The sequence below is a fragment of the Neoarius graeffei genome, chromosome 24, assembly GCF_027579695.1.
Source record: "Neoarius graeffei isolate fNeoGra1 chromosome 24, fNeoGra1.pri, whole genome shotgun sequence".
In the NCBI taxonomy this organism is placed as follows: domain Eukaryota; kingdom Metazoa; phylum Chordata; class Actinopteri; order Siluriformes; family Ariidae; genus Neoarius; species Neoarius graeffei.
Genome location: NC_083592.1, coordinates 57,418,525 through 57,431,804, shown reverse-complemented (window position 1 = coordinate 57,431,804; position 13,280 = coordinate 57,418,525). Strand labels below are relative to the sequence as shown.

Genomic DNA, 13,280 nt, shown 5'->3' with positions numbered 1-13,280 from the left:
GCTGGAGTTTCCCTCAAAAGCGATGTGGTTTGTAGCTTTTTTTTTTTTCGTTTGCTACATAAATAAAATGGCTGAAAAGCCCCAGTGTCCTCTTAATGAGCTCTGACACCCGTGGTTAATTATTCTTACTCTGAGTGACGGGACTAATTAATGCCATCCCTCCTCCCAGAAAGTATGATCTTTGGCTATGACATCATGAGCTCCTGAGAATAGAGTGAAAAATGCTTGTCTCCTCCAGAGCCCCACTACATAATTCTTTGGCCAATTCCCCGCCCACCAGCCTAATCTAGTGCCCAATCACATGACAGCGACCATGTGAACTCTGTTGCGTTACACCAGTCATCTGCGTCTCTTCAGCCTGCTGCTCATGTTGCATCATGGGGCAACGCAACACACCAGGAGGGAAGTGCTCTCTGCCCTCTTCTACATATCAACACCCATGAGTCTCCTGTCAATCACAGCCAGAGAGACAAGATGCCCCTCCCAGAGAGCATGGTTAATTTTGCTCTGTGACTCTGAGCCTGGTCATATGAACAGTTTTGTCGAGCTTTATTGAGCAGTGGAGTTTAAACGGGTTAAGACATGGTGTGCAGTTAATTTATTAGCTTATGTCAATGAGGCCAGTAATCTGTTACCGTGGCGTCATGTCCGTCGTCCACAATCCAGTTAAATCACATCTCCTCTGTCAGTTCTCCACTAATTTTCCGTTTCCGTTGTTTTGTTTGAAAGAACTCGTCACTCCACACAACTTGGTTGTTGTGTTGTCAAATTTTTTACTAACTAGGCCAAATTAATGAATTTTCCAGGCCTCTCACTAGAATTATATCTCCTCTCAAATTTCTCATCCGACTCCATTTCTGATTGATGTTTTGGGTCGATATTCCCTCAGGGAACAAAATTTAGCCCTTTTGTTGTTGATCCTGTTGTAAACAGTTTGTCGTGGAGGTTGGCCCTCGCTCACATCGTCACATTTCAGTTTTGTTTGATGTTTTGGTCGTCATGGTGGTTTTAATGGCAGGCCAGATGAGCTGCTACGCCCCTGACGTTCTGGTTTAGTGAAATGAAACTGGATTTAAAATGATTCTTGATGGACTTCATTAGCTTATGGAGTGATTAAACGTGTTTGTGACCACTCTCCCAGAAAAGTTTGTTTTCCCGCTTTAAAAACTCGTTAATTTAATTTTGTGTTGAACATACTCTGGATGAGTGGGAAGAGGCACGCAAGGGGCCAGAAGAAAGAGTGCCTAATTATCAAGATAAAAGCGATTTGGTGGTGAAAACTAGCAACCCCGAGGCACAGCAGATGAGCAGCGGTGCGGATGAAGCCATGAAAACTGGAAGAAACACAAACTCTACTGACTTAATGGCAGCAATTAAGGAACTTAAATCTGATCTGAATGGGGGTAATGATTCCCTGACACAGAAAATCAACCTCTTGGGTCAAGAAACTAATGACAAACTCGGCAACTTTACAAAAGCAATGCAAAGCCTGTCCGGCTGAGTAGGTGAAGTGGAGACCCGGGTGGGGCGTGGGGAGGACTGGGCAGTGGAGGTAAATGAGGTGCTTTCAACCTGTGTCAAACAGCAAAAGATTATCCAAGCTAAATTAACGGACCTGGAGTCCTGATCCAGACGTAATAACATCCGCATGTTCGGTGTGCCAGAGGGCGAGGAGGAAAGCTCCGTATTATCATTCATCACAACTCTCCTCAAATGTGAGATACCGCTGCCGCAGGATTTAGATTTGAAAATTCAGCGAGCGCACCGTTCCCTGGCGCAGAAACCCTGACCTGAAGACCCACCCAGGCCGATAATTGTCAACTTCCAGGAGTTCACTACCAAGGAATTGGTGTTAAGGGAGGCCTGGAAAAGGGGCAAAATACTGCATGGCAACAGGGCGATTTACTTCGATCATGACTATGCGGCTGAGATTGTGTTGTACTCCTTATGTTTAACAGTCAAGAAAGCACTAAAGGGGAAAGGAATCAGTTTTCAAACGCCTTACGCTAGCATGAGGATCTACTGGGACACCGGGGTCTGAACTTCTAGCAGCGCAGAGGCGGCATGGCGAGAGCTGCAGAGGCGGGGATATGAGGTGAGGGAGCGAGAGCCCGCCCTGGACACGCTTGGCTGATCTGCTTGGATGGGAGCAGAGAGCAGACCGTCAGGGGGACGCCGCACAGAGAGCGAGGGAGAAACTGCAGGAGTTCCCGAGAGAGGACACGGAGGAAAACACCTAAGGCTTCTCTGCTACGCTCTGATAAATAAGTTTGTGCTAACTTACAATGTTTGAATATTTCATTTGAATGATCCTTTGGCCACAGTGTTTAATCATCTTATATATGGGAAGAGTGGTTTCAATTAGGACATACGTTGGACTCAAAGGGTGGTGATGGTTCTTTTGCCAGACTTGACCATCTCTAATATTGGGCCCTCTTCTGATGGGAGGCTTTACCCTCGACCTTCCGACAGGGTCACTCAGGGAGATGGATCTCCTCATCTGGAGGCCTATGTTTTCTTATGTTCTCTTTTGTAGCATAGTTACTGTTACTGGCTTTTTTTTTTTCCTTCTCTTGGGGGAGACCAATATTTCATGTGATACATATGGCAGGGTCATATAACTTAAAGATCGTATCTTTGAATGTAAATGGCCTAAGAAATCCGATTAAGAGAAGCAGAGTATTCGCAAAGCTAAAAAAAAGAGAAATCACAGGTTGTAATGCTTCAGGAAACACATGTCAAATGAAGAACACAATAAGTTGAAAAGGTTTGGATACTTGAATTTTTTTTTTTTTTTCAGCTCTTGTAAAAATAATAGAAAAAGAGGAGTGGCTATTCTAGTGTCGAACTCCCCGAATTTTGAGCTAATTAAGGAAGGAGGAGATAAAGAGGGGAGGTACATCATAGTTAAAGGAAGACTTGATAATGTCCTGGTCACATTTGCGTGTATATACAGTATGTTCCTCCAGAAAGTGATAGAAAACTTCTCACTCTGCTCTTTGACAAAATTATTGCTTTAAGTGAAGGGATATTAGTCTGTGCTGGAGACTGGAACACAACTTTGAATTACTCAATAGACATGACTAGCAAAAAACAACATAAATTGCATGGATTAAAGTTTTCCGTCGTGTGACGGATTTCCGTCAACTGAACTCTCCCAAGGCCAAATGTGAGGTCGTTGCTGATCCGAGGAGAATTAAAATGACGGGTGGTTGGGTAGAGATTGGGTTATAACACTGATGTGTTGCAACACCATCAACTATCAGCAGGGTTTATTTAACTTTTTTTGTTTTTGAGCCATGCTTCGTGTCGTTCATTTCCTATGTTTGATCATGTTTAAACGTTCGCTGTCTATGGTGCGGCATTAAAAAAACATGCGCTGTCAAAATTGGCAAAATATATTCCCATGTGCTTGGCGTGCTTGTGTCTGACCATTTCTGTTTTGTATTAAATTAAATCTTGCCAAAATGACTTAGTTCAAACCTGGACATATAGAAATAGAGCATGTTAAAAAAAAAAAAACGAAAAAATAAACCCCAGAAAGCCCGCTCCTCTGCTTCAGCCAGACTTGAAGACCCGACGGTGCAATGCTTGCAGACTGTCAGAAGTGATTAGACCTAAATTTATAGCTAACAAATCAGCAGACGCCCCAACAATTATTATTTTCGTTAGGCCAGTGTGTAAGGTATGTTAGAATCGTGCCTTATAGCCTACGTTATATCACAGTTTAAAGGACGTTTGAGGAGTTGGAGGCTGCGAGCGCAATGATGTTCCGACATGCGCTAAACTTTATTCCCTGAAAATCATACACCAGCGTTCAATGCCCCAAACAGTCAAAATGTCTAGAAGACTACGGTTAAATAATAATCATAGCCTACTAAGTTAAATTACGTCAAAACATCTGTTTCTGGCCTATGAAACGATGGAGGAAAATGAGAACGAACGCAAAGTAGATAGCAGCCAACGTCACACGATCTTTTAGGTAACTTCACACTCGTGTTGGCCACAATATTTCTCTTAATAAAATCTTGAGTTGTTTTTGAAGTCGTATTCAACACAAAGTAAGGTTAAATTATAATTTTAATTTAAGCGAAGATCCAAACTTTTTTCTATAATGACGTCGAGCATAGAGGAGCATGTCGTTCTGCTTTTGGTTTCGGCAGCATGGATGCGCTTTACATGAAAGAAGGCACTGATGTGTCTGCCATCGATAAAGGTGTAAAAAACAAGTGGAGGTGGGCTTGGCTGTACGAAATAGGTGAAAACGGAAATTTAGTTCATGGTGCAAAAAACTAAACATTCCAGGTGCATGCATTTGTGTGGTTTGCCACAAAAATAATATATGGAAGCAATGGAAAGAGAGTGCAATAAATTGAATATATTAATTAATTGATCAAGTTATCAGTTCTAAGTTAACCATTCTCAGAATTTCATCGAAATCCACCCATTCCCCCCCCGGGCAATTTTCAGTCAAATAATTTTTTTTGCTTTAATCCATGAAATTGTATGTCAAATTCTCTCTCTCTCTCTCTCAATCAAAGAAAGTGGTATGTTTGTCTGGAGGAATCTCCATCCTCTTGAGAAGGATTTCACACGTTATTCGGCTACTCATCAGATACACTCACGAATAGATTTATTTTCTGATGAATATCTCAGATAGACATAAGGTGAAAGAATGCCCTATAGGAACAGTAGATATATCGGATCATAATGCAATCTATTTAACTATACACTTAAATGAGACAGACGTAAAAACACATTATGTTGAATGAATATCGGAATCCTGAATAACCAAACAACCGTGAATGAAATAAGAGAAATTAAGGATTGTATTGAAGATAAGAATAGTGAAATAGAACCAACAATAATTTTGGGATACAGTTAAAGCAATTTGAGAGGGAATCTGATCTCAAGGACGGCTCACGTTAATAAGATGAGGAAAATATGATAAATTAGAGGAGGAATTGAGAAAATTAGAGAAACAAAGATAGATATAAGATTAACAGACCAGTTAGAAGAAAAATAGATGCAATGGTCGCTGCTGATTTAAAAATAGAGATTTATAAAACGGACATTACGAATCGGGCCCAAAAGCAACAAATGCATTAGCAAGATGCCTTAGAACTCAACAAATTAAAAACTATATGTTTAAGATTATAGACCCATTAAGTAATGTAGTAGTACTCGAGCCTCAGGGAATAGAAAACTGCTTCAAGGAATATTATAGGACATTGCACTCACAACCAGACCTAATAAATGAGGAATCAATTGATAAATATTTGTCATCACTGGATCTTCCCTACATAGAAGTACAAAACAAATCATTGTCCGCCCCAATCACAAAAAAGGAATTAGATAGCGCTATCAGTAATTTGAAAATAAGTGCCCAGGGAGTGATGGATTCCCAAATGAGTGGTATAAGGGTTTTAGAGAGGACCTCGCACCCACTTTGCTAGAATCTCTGAATTGGACTCTATGCTAGAATACCCCATCATGGAAAGAAGCAGTGATATCAGGGATACCAAAAGAAGACAAAAAGTTATGTGAATCTCATCAGCCAATCTCCATATTGAATGTAGACTATAAATTATTCACTTCCATAATTTCTAAAAGACTGGAAAATCATCTTCCAGACCTAATAAATGAAGATCAAACTGGATTCATTAAGGCCGACAAACACAGGACAATATTAGACGTACACTCCACATTATAGAATAAGTTAAACATCGTCTGAGTGCAGCCTCGACGCTGAGAAGGCATTTGATAGTCAGCTGGCCTTTCCTCTATAAAGTGCTGGAAACATTCGGCTTTAATAACCAATTCATCAGTTGCATAAAAGCTTTATATAGCGACCCAACTACCAGGTTGAGGATAAATGGCTCTCTGACAGGCAGTTTCAAACTTTACAGAGGCACACGACAGGGCTGTTGCCTCAGGCCCTGTCCACACGGCAACGGATTCAGGTGAATCTGATAATTTTTTATCGTTTCGGCCTGGCGTCCACACGGCACCGGCGTTTTGGGTGCCCCAAAACGATATTTTTTGAGAACGGTTTCCAGAGTGAAAAAATCTGGCAATGGCGCCATTGCAAAGTCGTCTGGATGAGTAGGACGGATTTGTTTATGATGATGTCACAACCACATGACTAGAACAAGCAGCACTCTCGCGCGCAGCATTCGTAACAACAGAAATTGAAATTGTTTCCACATTAACCTGACTGACCTGCCAGACGGACAATTTACACCTGCTTTGATGAACAGAAAGTCCAGCCTTCCACACAAAGCAACAGTCACCGGACTATAATGGAGGCAGAGGGGAAAAGGGTCAGAAGACCCTTCAACAGACTGTTTTGTATGAACCACTGCATTGCATTCACTTTTGTATACAGCTTTTCTTTTAAATAAACAAGTAACTGGACCATTTCTTGAATTTCTTTTTTTTATTGGATAAGACTGCTTTTCAAAATGTTCTCACACAATAAGAAAATTAAGTTATATAAAACTGCACACTAATAAAACTAATTTGTACACACAGAAGGGACGATTTCCTCGCGTAGTCGCAGCCATCTTGTTGTTGTGTGTTTGTTCCTGTGAGTGCTTCACGCCGGGTAGAAGAAGGGGTTTATGCGTGTAACAGACATTGTGTTGTGTTGTTCACCAGTCTTTTTACTCTGAAGAAATGAGACACAAATACACTGCTGAGGACGGGCTGCAAACGTCCAGTGGCATTGGCGCTTACATTTCCAAAACGAACTGAAAGAGGCCAGCGCCTCGTTCCCATAACTACCTGTGCTCTTAAAGGGCCAGCGCAGAATTTCCCCACCACTACACACAATGGCAAGTAGAAAAAAATAAACCCGTTACCTGCGCATGCGCCCTACTTCTATTGTTCTGGTGTCTCCGATGGGACCGTCTTACAGCGCACGTAGTGGTGTGGCATGTGTATTGCATCGTTTTCAGCAAGCGTTGCCATATGAACCTGATATTTTACTCATCCGTTGCCCATGTGGACGCGATATTTAAAAAAAAAAAAAAAATACGGAGCTCAGATATCAATGCGCTGTCGAAGCGCGCAGAAGGTGTTAGTACGCCTGTCATTATAGTGCGGCCTTTCCGTAGCATAGAAAATCGCCACGTTTCAATTTGTGTAACTGAACTTGTTTCATATCACTGGTCATGTAAACAGGAAAAACGCGGAAGAGTTTGGTCGCATCTAACTACAGCCCCAAAAAATACCGTTGGCCATGCTGAGCCTAGCTACATTGCTAACAGTGACAGCGCGTCTGACTGACTGGGAGGTCGTGCAAAGCTCGGAGAGGTACGGAGCAGCTCGTCTCAATTCAGATAAGAGCATATTTCATTATGGAAATACGGTGGACTGTTCCTTTAAACCCAAACTTTACATTCTCTAAACTTTTGACGACTTTGGAAAGTTTTGGACAGATGTCAGGGTACAAACTGAACATCACAAAAACACAGGTACTCTAAGTTACACATAAAATAGAAAATCAGGAGTAAATATAAATTAAGTGGGAAACAATGTATAAAATATTTGGGTGTAATAATCACACAGAACTTAAACAATTTGTATGAGACTAATTATGGTACTTTAAACGATAGAATTCAGAAAGATATAACATGATGGTCAACATAAATATTGGATTTCAGTCCAAGGATCGAGGTGATAAAGATGAATGTATTGCCCAGACGACTGTCGTTTCTCTCACTTCGTGTTAAAATCCCAGTTTACATCATGGGACAAGCTGATATCTAGACTCATCTGGGAAGGTGCAAAGCCAAGGGTAAAATTCAAAACTCTTCAGCTAGATAAAGAACAAGGAGGCCTAGCCCTGCCAAACCTAAAACAATATTATTACGCGTCTCAATTGAGATGCATTGTCTACTGGTGTTCCCCAACATAAGCAAAGTGGAAACACATTGAATTGAATGGAAGTAGATTGCAACCCCCTGCTAAGCTAGGGGGGAAAAATATATAGACCATGAGGAAAATGATACTATTATAGGAGACACTTTGAAAACATGGTTTGAGATTGTCAAGAAAAACAATATGGAGGGTGACAGCAAACTACTAATATGGCCCTCTCAAACACCCAAGTTTGGTCCTGCATAGTCAGATGACACTTTTATGAAGTGGAGAGAAAGGGGAATGACCGCTGTTGTGCACATTAACTGAAGGGAAAACCTTCAAAAGTTTCGAAAAACTCAAAGAATTTGACTTGGAAAACAAAGAGTTCTACCACTGTCTACAGCTAGGACATTTTTACGACAAAGTCGTCAATAAGTACCTATCAGCAGATGTTAATGAGATGGATGAAATGAGAGGTTTTGAAAAATGTAATGGAATTAATTTATTAAATGTTAAATCAAAGTGGGAACAAGAATTCAATATGACAGTGACTGGCATTCCATGTGTCTCACACATCATTCTTCAACCAATTCTAAAGAATGGCAGGAATTTAGCTGAAAGAATCTTGTATGCTTCTTTATTACTCCAAAGGTAAACAATTACAACAGAAATGTTGGTGGGGTTGTGGACGTATGGATGCTGGTCATTCACATATCTTTTGGTCCTGTGCAAAAATACAACTGTTTTGGAAAAATGTTATTCAAATAATGGAGGAAACATTAAACCAAAAAGTACCGATGGACCCCTGGATTGTGTACCTCGGGCTAATACCTGTGGGGACCCCCCCCCAAGACTAAGGCTACAGATCAGTAAAATATCAGGTACATATGGCAATGCAACGCTTGCTGAAAACGATGCAATACACATGCCACACCTCTACGTGCGCTGTAAGACGGTCCCATCAGAGACACCAGAACAATAGAAGAAGTAGGACGCATGCGCATAAACCCCTTCTTCTACCCGGCGTGAAGCACTCACAGGAACAAACATACAACAACAACAAGAAGACGGCTGCGACTACGCGAGGAAATCGTGCCTTCTGTGTGTACAAATTAGTTTTATTAGTGTGCAGTTTTATATAACTTAATTTTCTTATTGTGTGAGAACATTTTGAAAAGCAGTCTTATCCAATAAAAAAAAAGAAATTCAAGAAATGGTTGTTACTTGTTTATTTAAAAGAAAAGCTGTATACAGAAGTGAATGCAATGCAGTGGTTCATACAAAACAGTCTGTTGAGGGTCTTCTGACCCTTTTCCCCTCTGCCTCCATTATAGTCAGGTAACTGTTGCTTTGTGTGGAAGGCTGGACTTTCTGTTCATCAAAGCAGGTGTAAATTGTCTGTCTGGCAGGTCAGTCAGGTTAATGTGGAAACAATTTCAATTTCTGTTGTTACGAATGATGCGCGCGAGAGTGCTGCTTGTTCTAGTCATGTGATTGTGACGTTATCGTAAACAAATCCGTCCTACTCATCCAGACGACTTCGCAACGGCGCCGTTGCCAGATTTTTCCACTCTGGAAACCGTTCTCAAAAGATTTCATTTTGGGGCACCCAAAACGCCGGTGCCGTGTGGACGCCAGGCCGAAACGATAAACAATTTTATCAGATTCACCTGAATCCGTTGCCGTGTGGACAGGGCCTGAGACAATGGCTGAACATTGTTGAGGAAATGTACACCATGGAAAAACTGACTTTTTGCCTAAGGGTCAGAGAAGAGGACTTTGAACAAAACTAGCAGAAATGGACTGCATTCAAGGACGAATCCCAGCCCCGACTGACTTGAAAGGAAAAAGAATATAAATATGGATCATCTTCCCCAATTTAATTTATTGTTCTTGGTTTTTTTTTCTTTGTTACTTATCCTGTACTGCTTGTTATTTAAAAGTAATAAGTTTAAAAAAAAAAAAAAAAAAGATTCTTGTTGCATCTCCACCACTCAAGTTCCTTTGTGTCCCTGTACAGCGGTGCTGTGGGCATCTGTCCCCAGGGCGTGGAGGAGAAACTGAAATGCTTGATTTCCTCGGATGGAGTAAGGACGCAGGTCCTCAGCGATGAACATTCATGATTAAATTTTTTTCGTTCTTTTTCCGCTTTATCGCAATTGAGTACCTGCTTGAGCCACAACACTTTTTTTTTTTTTCCTGCTAATACGAGCTCCATGTCGAATTTCTCAGATTGCTCATCTTGCCAAAATAAAACGAACCAAAAGTCTTCCCAGATGTCATCTTTTTAAAAATAAGATACGAATTCTTATCAACAGTAGGCAGTGAACACCAGGGTTCATTTCATTAATGTTCTCTCTCTCTTGTCTGTCTCATTCTCCATCTCTCTCATATTCTCCATCTCTCAGATGAAGCTGACCCCGGAGTACCTGCAGATGATGAGGTATAAAGCTATAGCGGCGAACAGTAAGATCTATTTTGGCAGTGAGATCCCGCGCGTGTTCATCGACTCTAGGAGCATGTCCAAACCCACAGACCTTCTCTCTGAAGACGTCCTGAATGTGGACTGAAGGTGAAGACATGCTGATAGTCTCTCCTGCTCTCTCTTTTTCTTTCTCTCTTCCTCTCTCTCTCACACTGGGAAACAGGTGTCATATTGGAACTACAGAAGAGGCAGCAGTACTGGTTCTGCTCTCGCTGGGCTCCTCTTCAGGTGTGTGTTTACCAAGAAAACACAGAGCTGAGTTTAAAACGGGGCTTGGTGACTCTCTTCTTCTTCTGATGTCTAAATAACAAGAACAGCAGCAGCCTTGAGCTGGACAGAAGGATGGTCACTGGTCAGAGTAGTTTTGTTTCCAGTTGAGAACGCTCTGGAACAGGGATATGGGCCAATAAAGGGATGGGTTTGTAACTTTTTTTTATTTATTTTTTTAGGCAAGTAGAGACAGCTCCATCCCTGAGACAGCGGATATCAAGCTGAAAGGGGTGTCTCCCCCCCCCCCACACACACACCACCTTTTTTTTTTTTTTTCCCCCCCCGTCTGGTGTTATTAATCTGAATGAACTCTTGTCGGTGTTGAACTCCCACACCATCTGCTGCATTACTACCAAGAAGAGTTTCAGCATGTTCCTGCACTGAGGGGGGAAACCCTGTTTCTACTCTGAGTGGATTACAGAAGTCTAAAATGTGACTCTGACTCTGAACATGTGAGAGAAAGTCAGAGTAACGTCTCTTCCAACACTGAAAAGAATAAAAAGTAGTTTCACTGACTTTACACGTTCCTGACGTTCCTGAAGGTTTTTCTTGGATCAGAGCCACGCGATCCGTTAACGTGACCCACTCGGGGTGAGCGATGAGACGGCACATCCGTCACGATACTTTTAGAATATATTCAGTGTCACGCATTATAAACGATCTGCCAGTGAAATGCACCACAGTTATCGGGGGATGGGTGTACACTGAAACACCGCCAGACTGTTTTTAAAAAAATGTGTGTGTGATATATGTATATATATGTGTGTATGTATATATATATATATATATATATATATATATATGTGTATGTATGTTTTTTTTTTTTTTTTTTTTTTTTTTTTTTTTTTAGGTTTCACTGCAAAATGTTGTAATTTATTTATTTTTTGAATTGTTAGTGTATTGAGACACAAATTATCTTAACTACAAAGTCTTTTCTCTCAAAAAAAAATTAAATGGAGTGTATGTAGAGATTTATAGCTTTTCCAAAACTACTTTTTTGAAGAATTCATCAAAAATATTTTGCACAAATGTCTGTAATTTGCTTGAGATTCATGACACACACAAAATGTCTTAGTTTTAATCTCTCGGGAGGTGTGGTTTTTTTTTTTTTTAAAATATGTTCTGATCACACCAGGCAGAAAAGAATCCAGAACCCATTAAAACAAAAAAAAGTTTATTCCTGAGCAGCAGAGAGACAACACCTAAAAGCTCCCTCAACTTTCCTGCCTGGTGTGATCCAGAACACGTTAAAACAAAACAATAAAAATAAAACTCCCTAGATCCATGGAGGGGCGCTGTTGAGTGTGGTTCTCTGTAAACTGACATAACCCCAGCAGGAAGATTGTGTCCAAGTGATTTGTTTATAAAATCAGCACAATAGTAAACAGCTTTGAGTGTACTTGAGTTTTTTTTTTTTCCCCCCCCTTTTTTCCTCCTTCTTCCCTAGTAACATTAGCTACCCAGTATGATTTGAGTTTGAAGAGAGTTTGCTAGCATGTCAGGTGGAGCTTCACTGACTAGCTAGCTTAACGTTAAGCCACCATGATGGCACGGGCAGATTCATATGTGCATGAATACTTGCATGTGAGACCTGTGAGATGGACAGTATTATACTAGTCAGTCACAACGAATTGCTCGAATTTTTTGTTTTGATGTCAGATCATGGCCTTGCACAATTATTATTATTATTTTTTTTTGTCTCTCTCGCTTAAAGCCGTGTTGCTGTTGGGCTGTTGTTAAGCTTGAGGTCTGGACCAGAGTTTTAATTAGGTTAGACTGTCACTTTTATTTTCTGAGCAAGCTGCATTTACAGCTATTCAGCTGTCTTCCTGATTAACATACACATGTGCACACACTGCCACAGCTGGGTCAGAACACAACCATGCTGCTTTGTGGGGGTGGGGAGGAGTGTTCAATAAAAAGAAAAAAAATGAAAGTGACCGTGGTTCTTTTTCAGTTCCGTTGTTTCATTTTGTAATGTTATACCAGGTGTTTATTCTACAGGTTCTACAAGCTCGTCAGTAAATCCAGTCGGTTGTTTCAGAGGCATTAGGTTTTGTAAGCGTTGTGGCAATAATACAACAATGCGCTGACAGAAAATGTACTTTTAATACTTAAGTATTTTTTAAAAGCAACTACTTCACTACTTAAGTATAAATTTGACTGTACAACTTTCACTTGTATTTGAGTAACATTTGCCCAGTGGGATCTGTACTTTGATCTTAAGTAATGAAATTGGGTTCTTTATCCACCTCTGCTCTCCGTGGATGTAAATAGAGATATCAGATTTGAAATCCCTCTCCATACTTGTGAGGCTGGCTTCTGTAGCAATTTTACGCAAAATAGCTTGTTTTTTTTGCTTGCACTTTTTTTTTTTTTCAAAATCATCATGCGATGTGGGGCGGCACGGTGGTGTAGTGGTCAGCGCTGTCGCCTCACAGCAAGAAGGTCCGGGTTCGAGCCCCGTGGCCGGCGAGGGCCTTTCTGTGTGGAGTTTGCATGTTCTCCCCGTGTCCGCGTGGGTTTCCTCCGGGTGCTCCGGTTTCCCCCACAGTCCAAAGACATGCAGGTTAGGTTAACTGGTGACTCTAAATTGAGCGTAGGTGTGAATGTGAGTGTGAATGGTTGTCTGTGTCAGCCCTGTGATGACCTGGCGACT

At 41.0% G+C, this 13,280-nt stretch overlaps 1 protein-coding gene across 3 annotated transcripts in view; it reads left to right on the top strand.

Annotated features, from left to right (window-relative positions):
• The window catches only part of erlin2 (ER lipid raft associated 2), a 63,670-nt gene extending 51,113 nt beyond the window's left edge, over positions 1 to 12,557 (top strand). The window contains exons 12-13 of one of the 3 annotated variants that reach the window (XR_009651458.1): positions 10,275 to 10,579; positions 10,801 to 12,557. Coding sequence is in view for 2 of the 3 variants with exons in the window: in XM_060907522.1 (XP_060763505.1) it covers positions 10,275 to 10,436 (162 nt within the window). In the remaining variant the exon portion in view is untranslated. Of the gene's footprint in view, positions 1 to 10,274 lie in introns of all 3 variants that reach the window. The other 2 variants (XM_060907522.1, XM_060907521.1) reach the window with 2 other exon arrangements.
• The last annotated feature ends 723 nt before the right edge of the window (positions 12,558 to 13,280 follow it).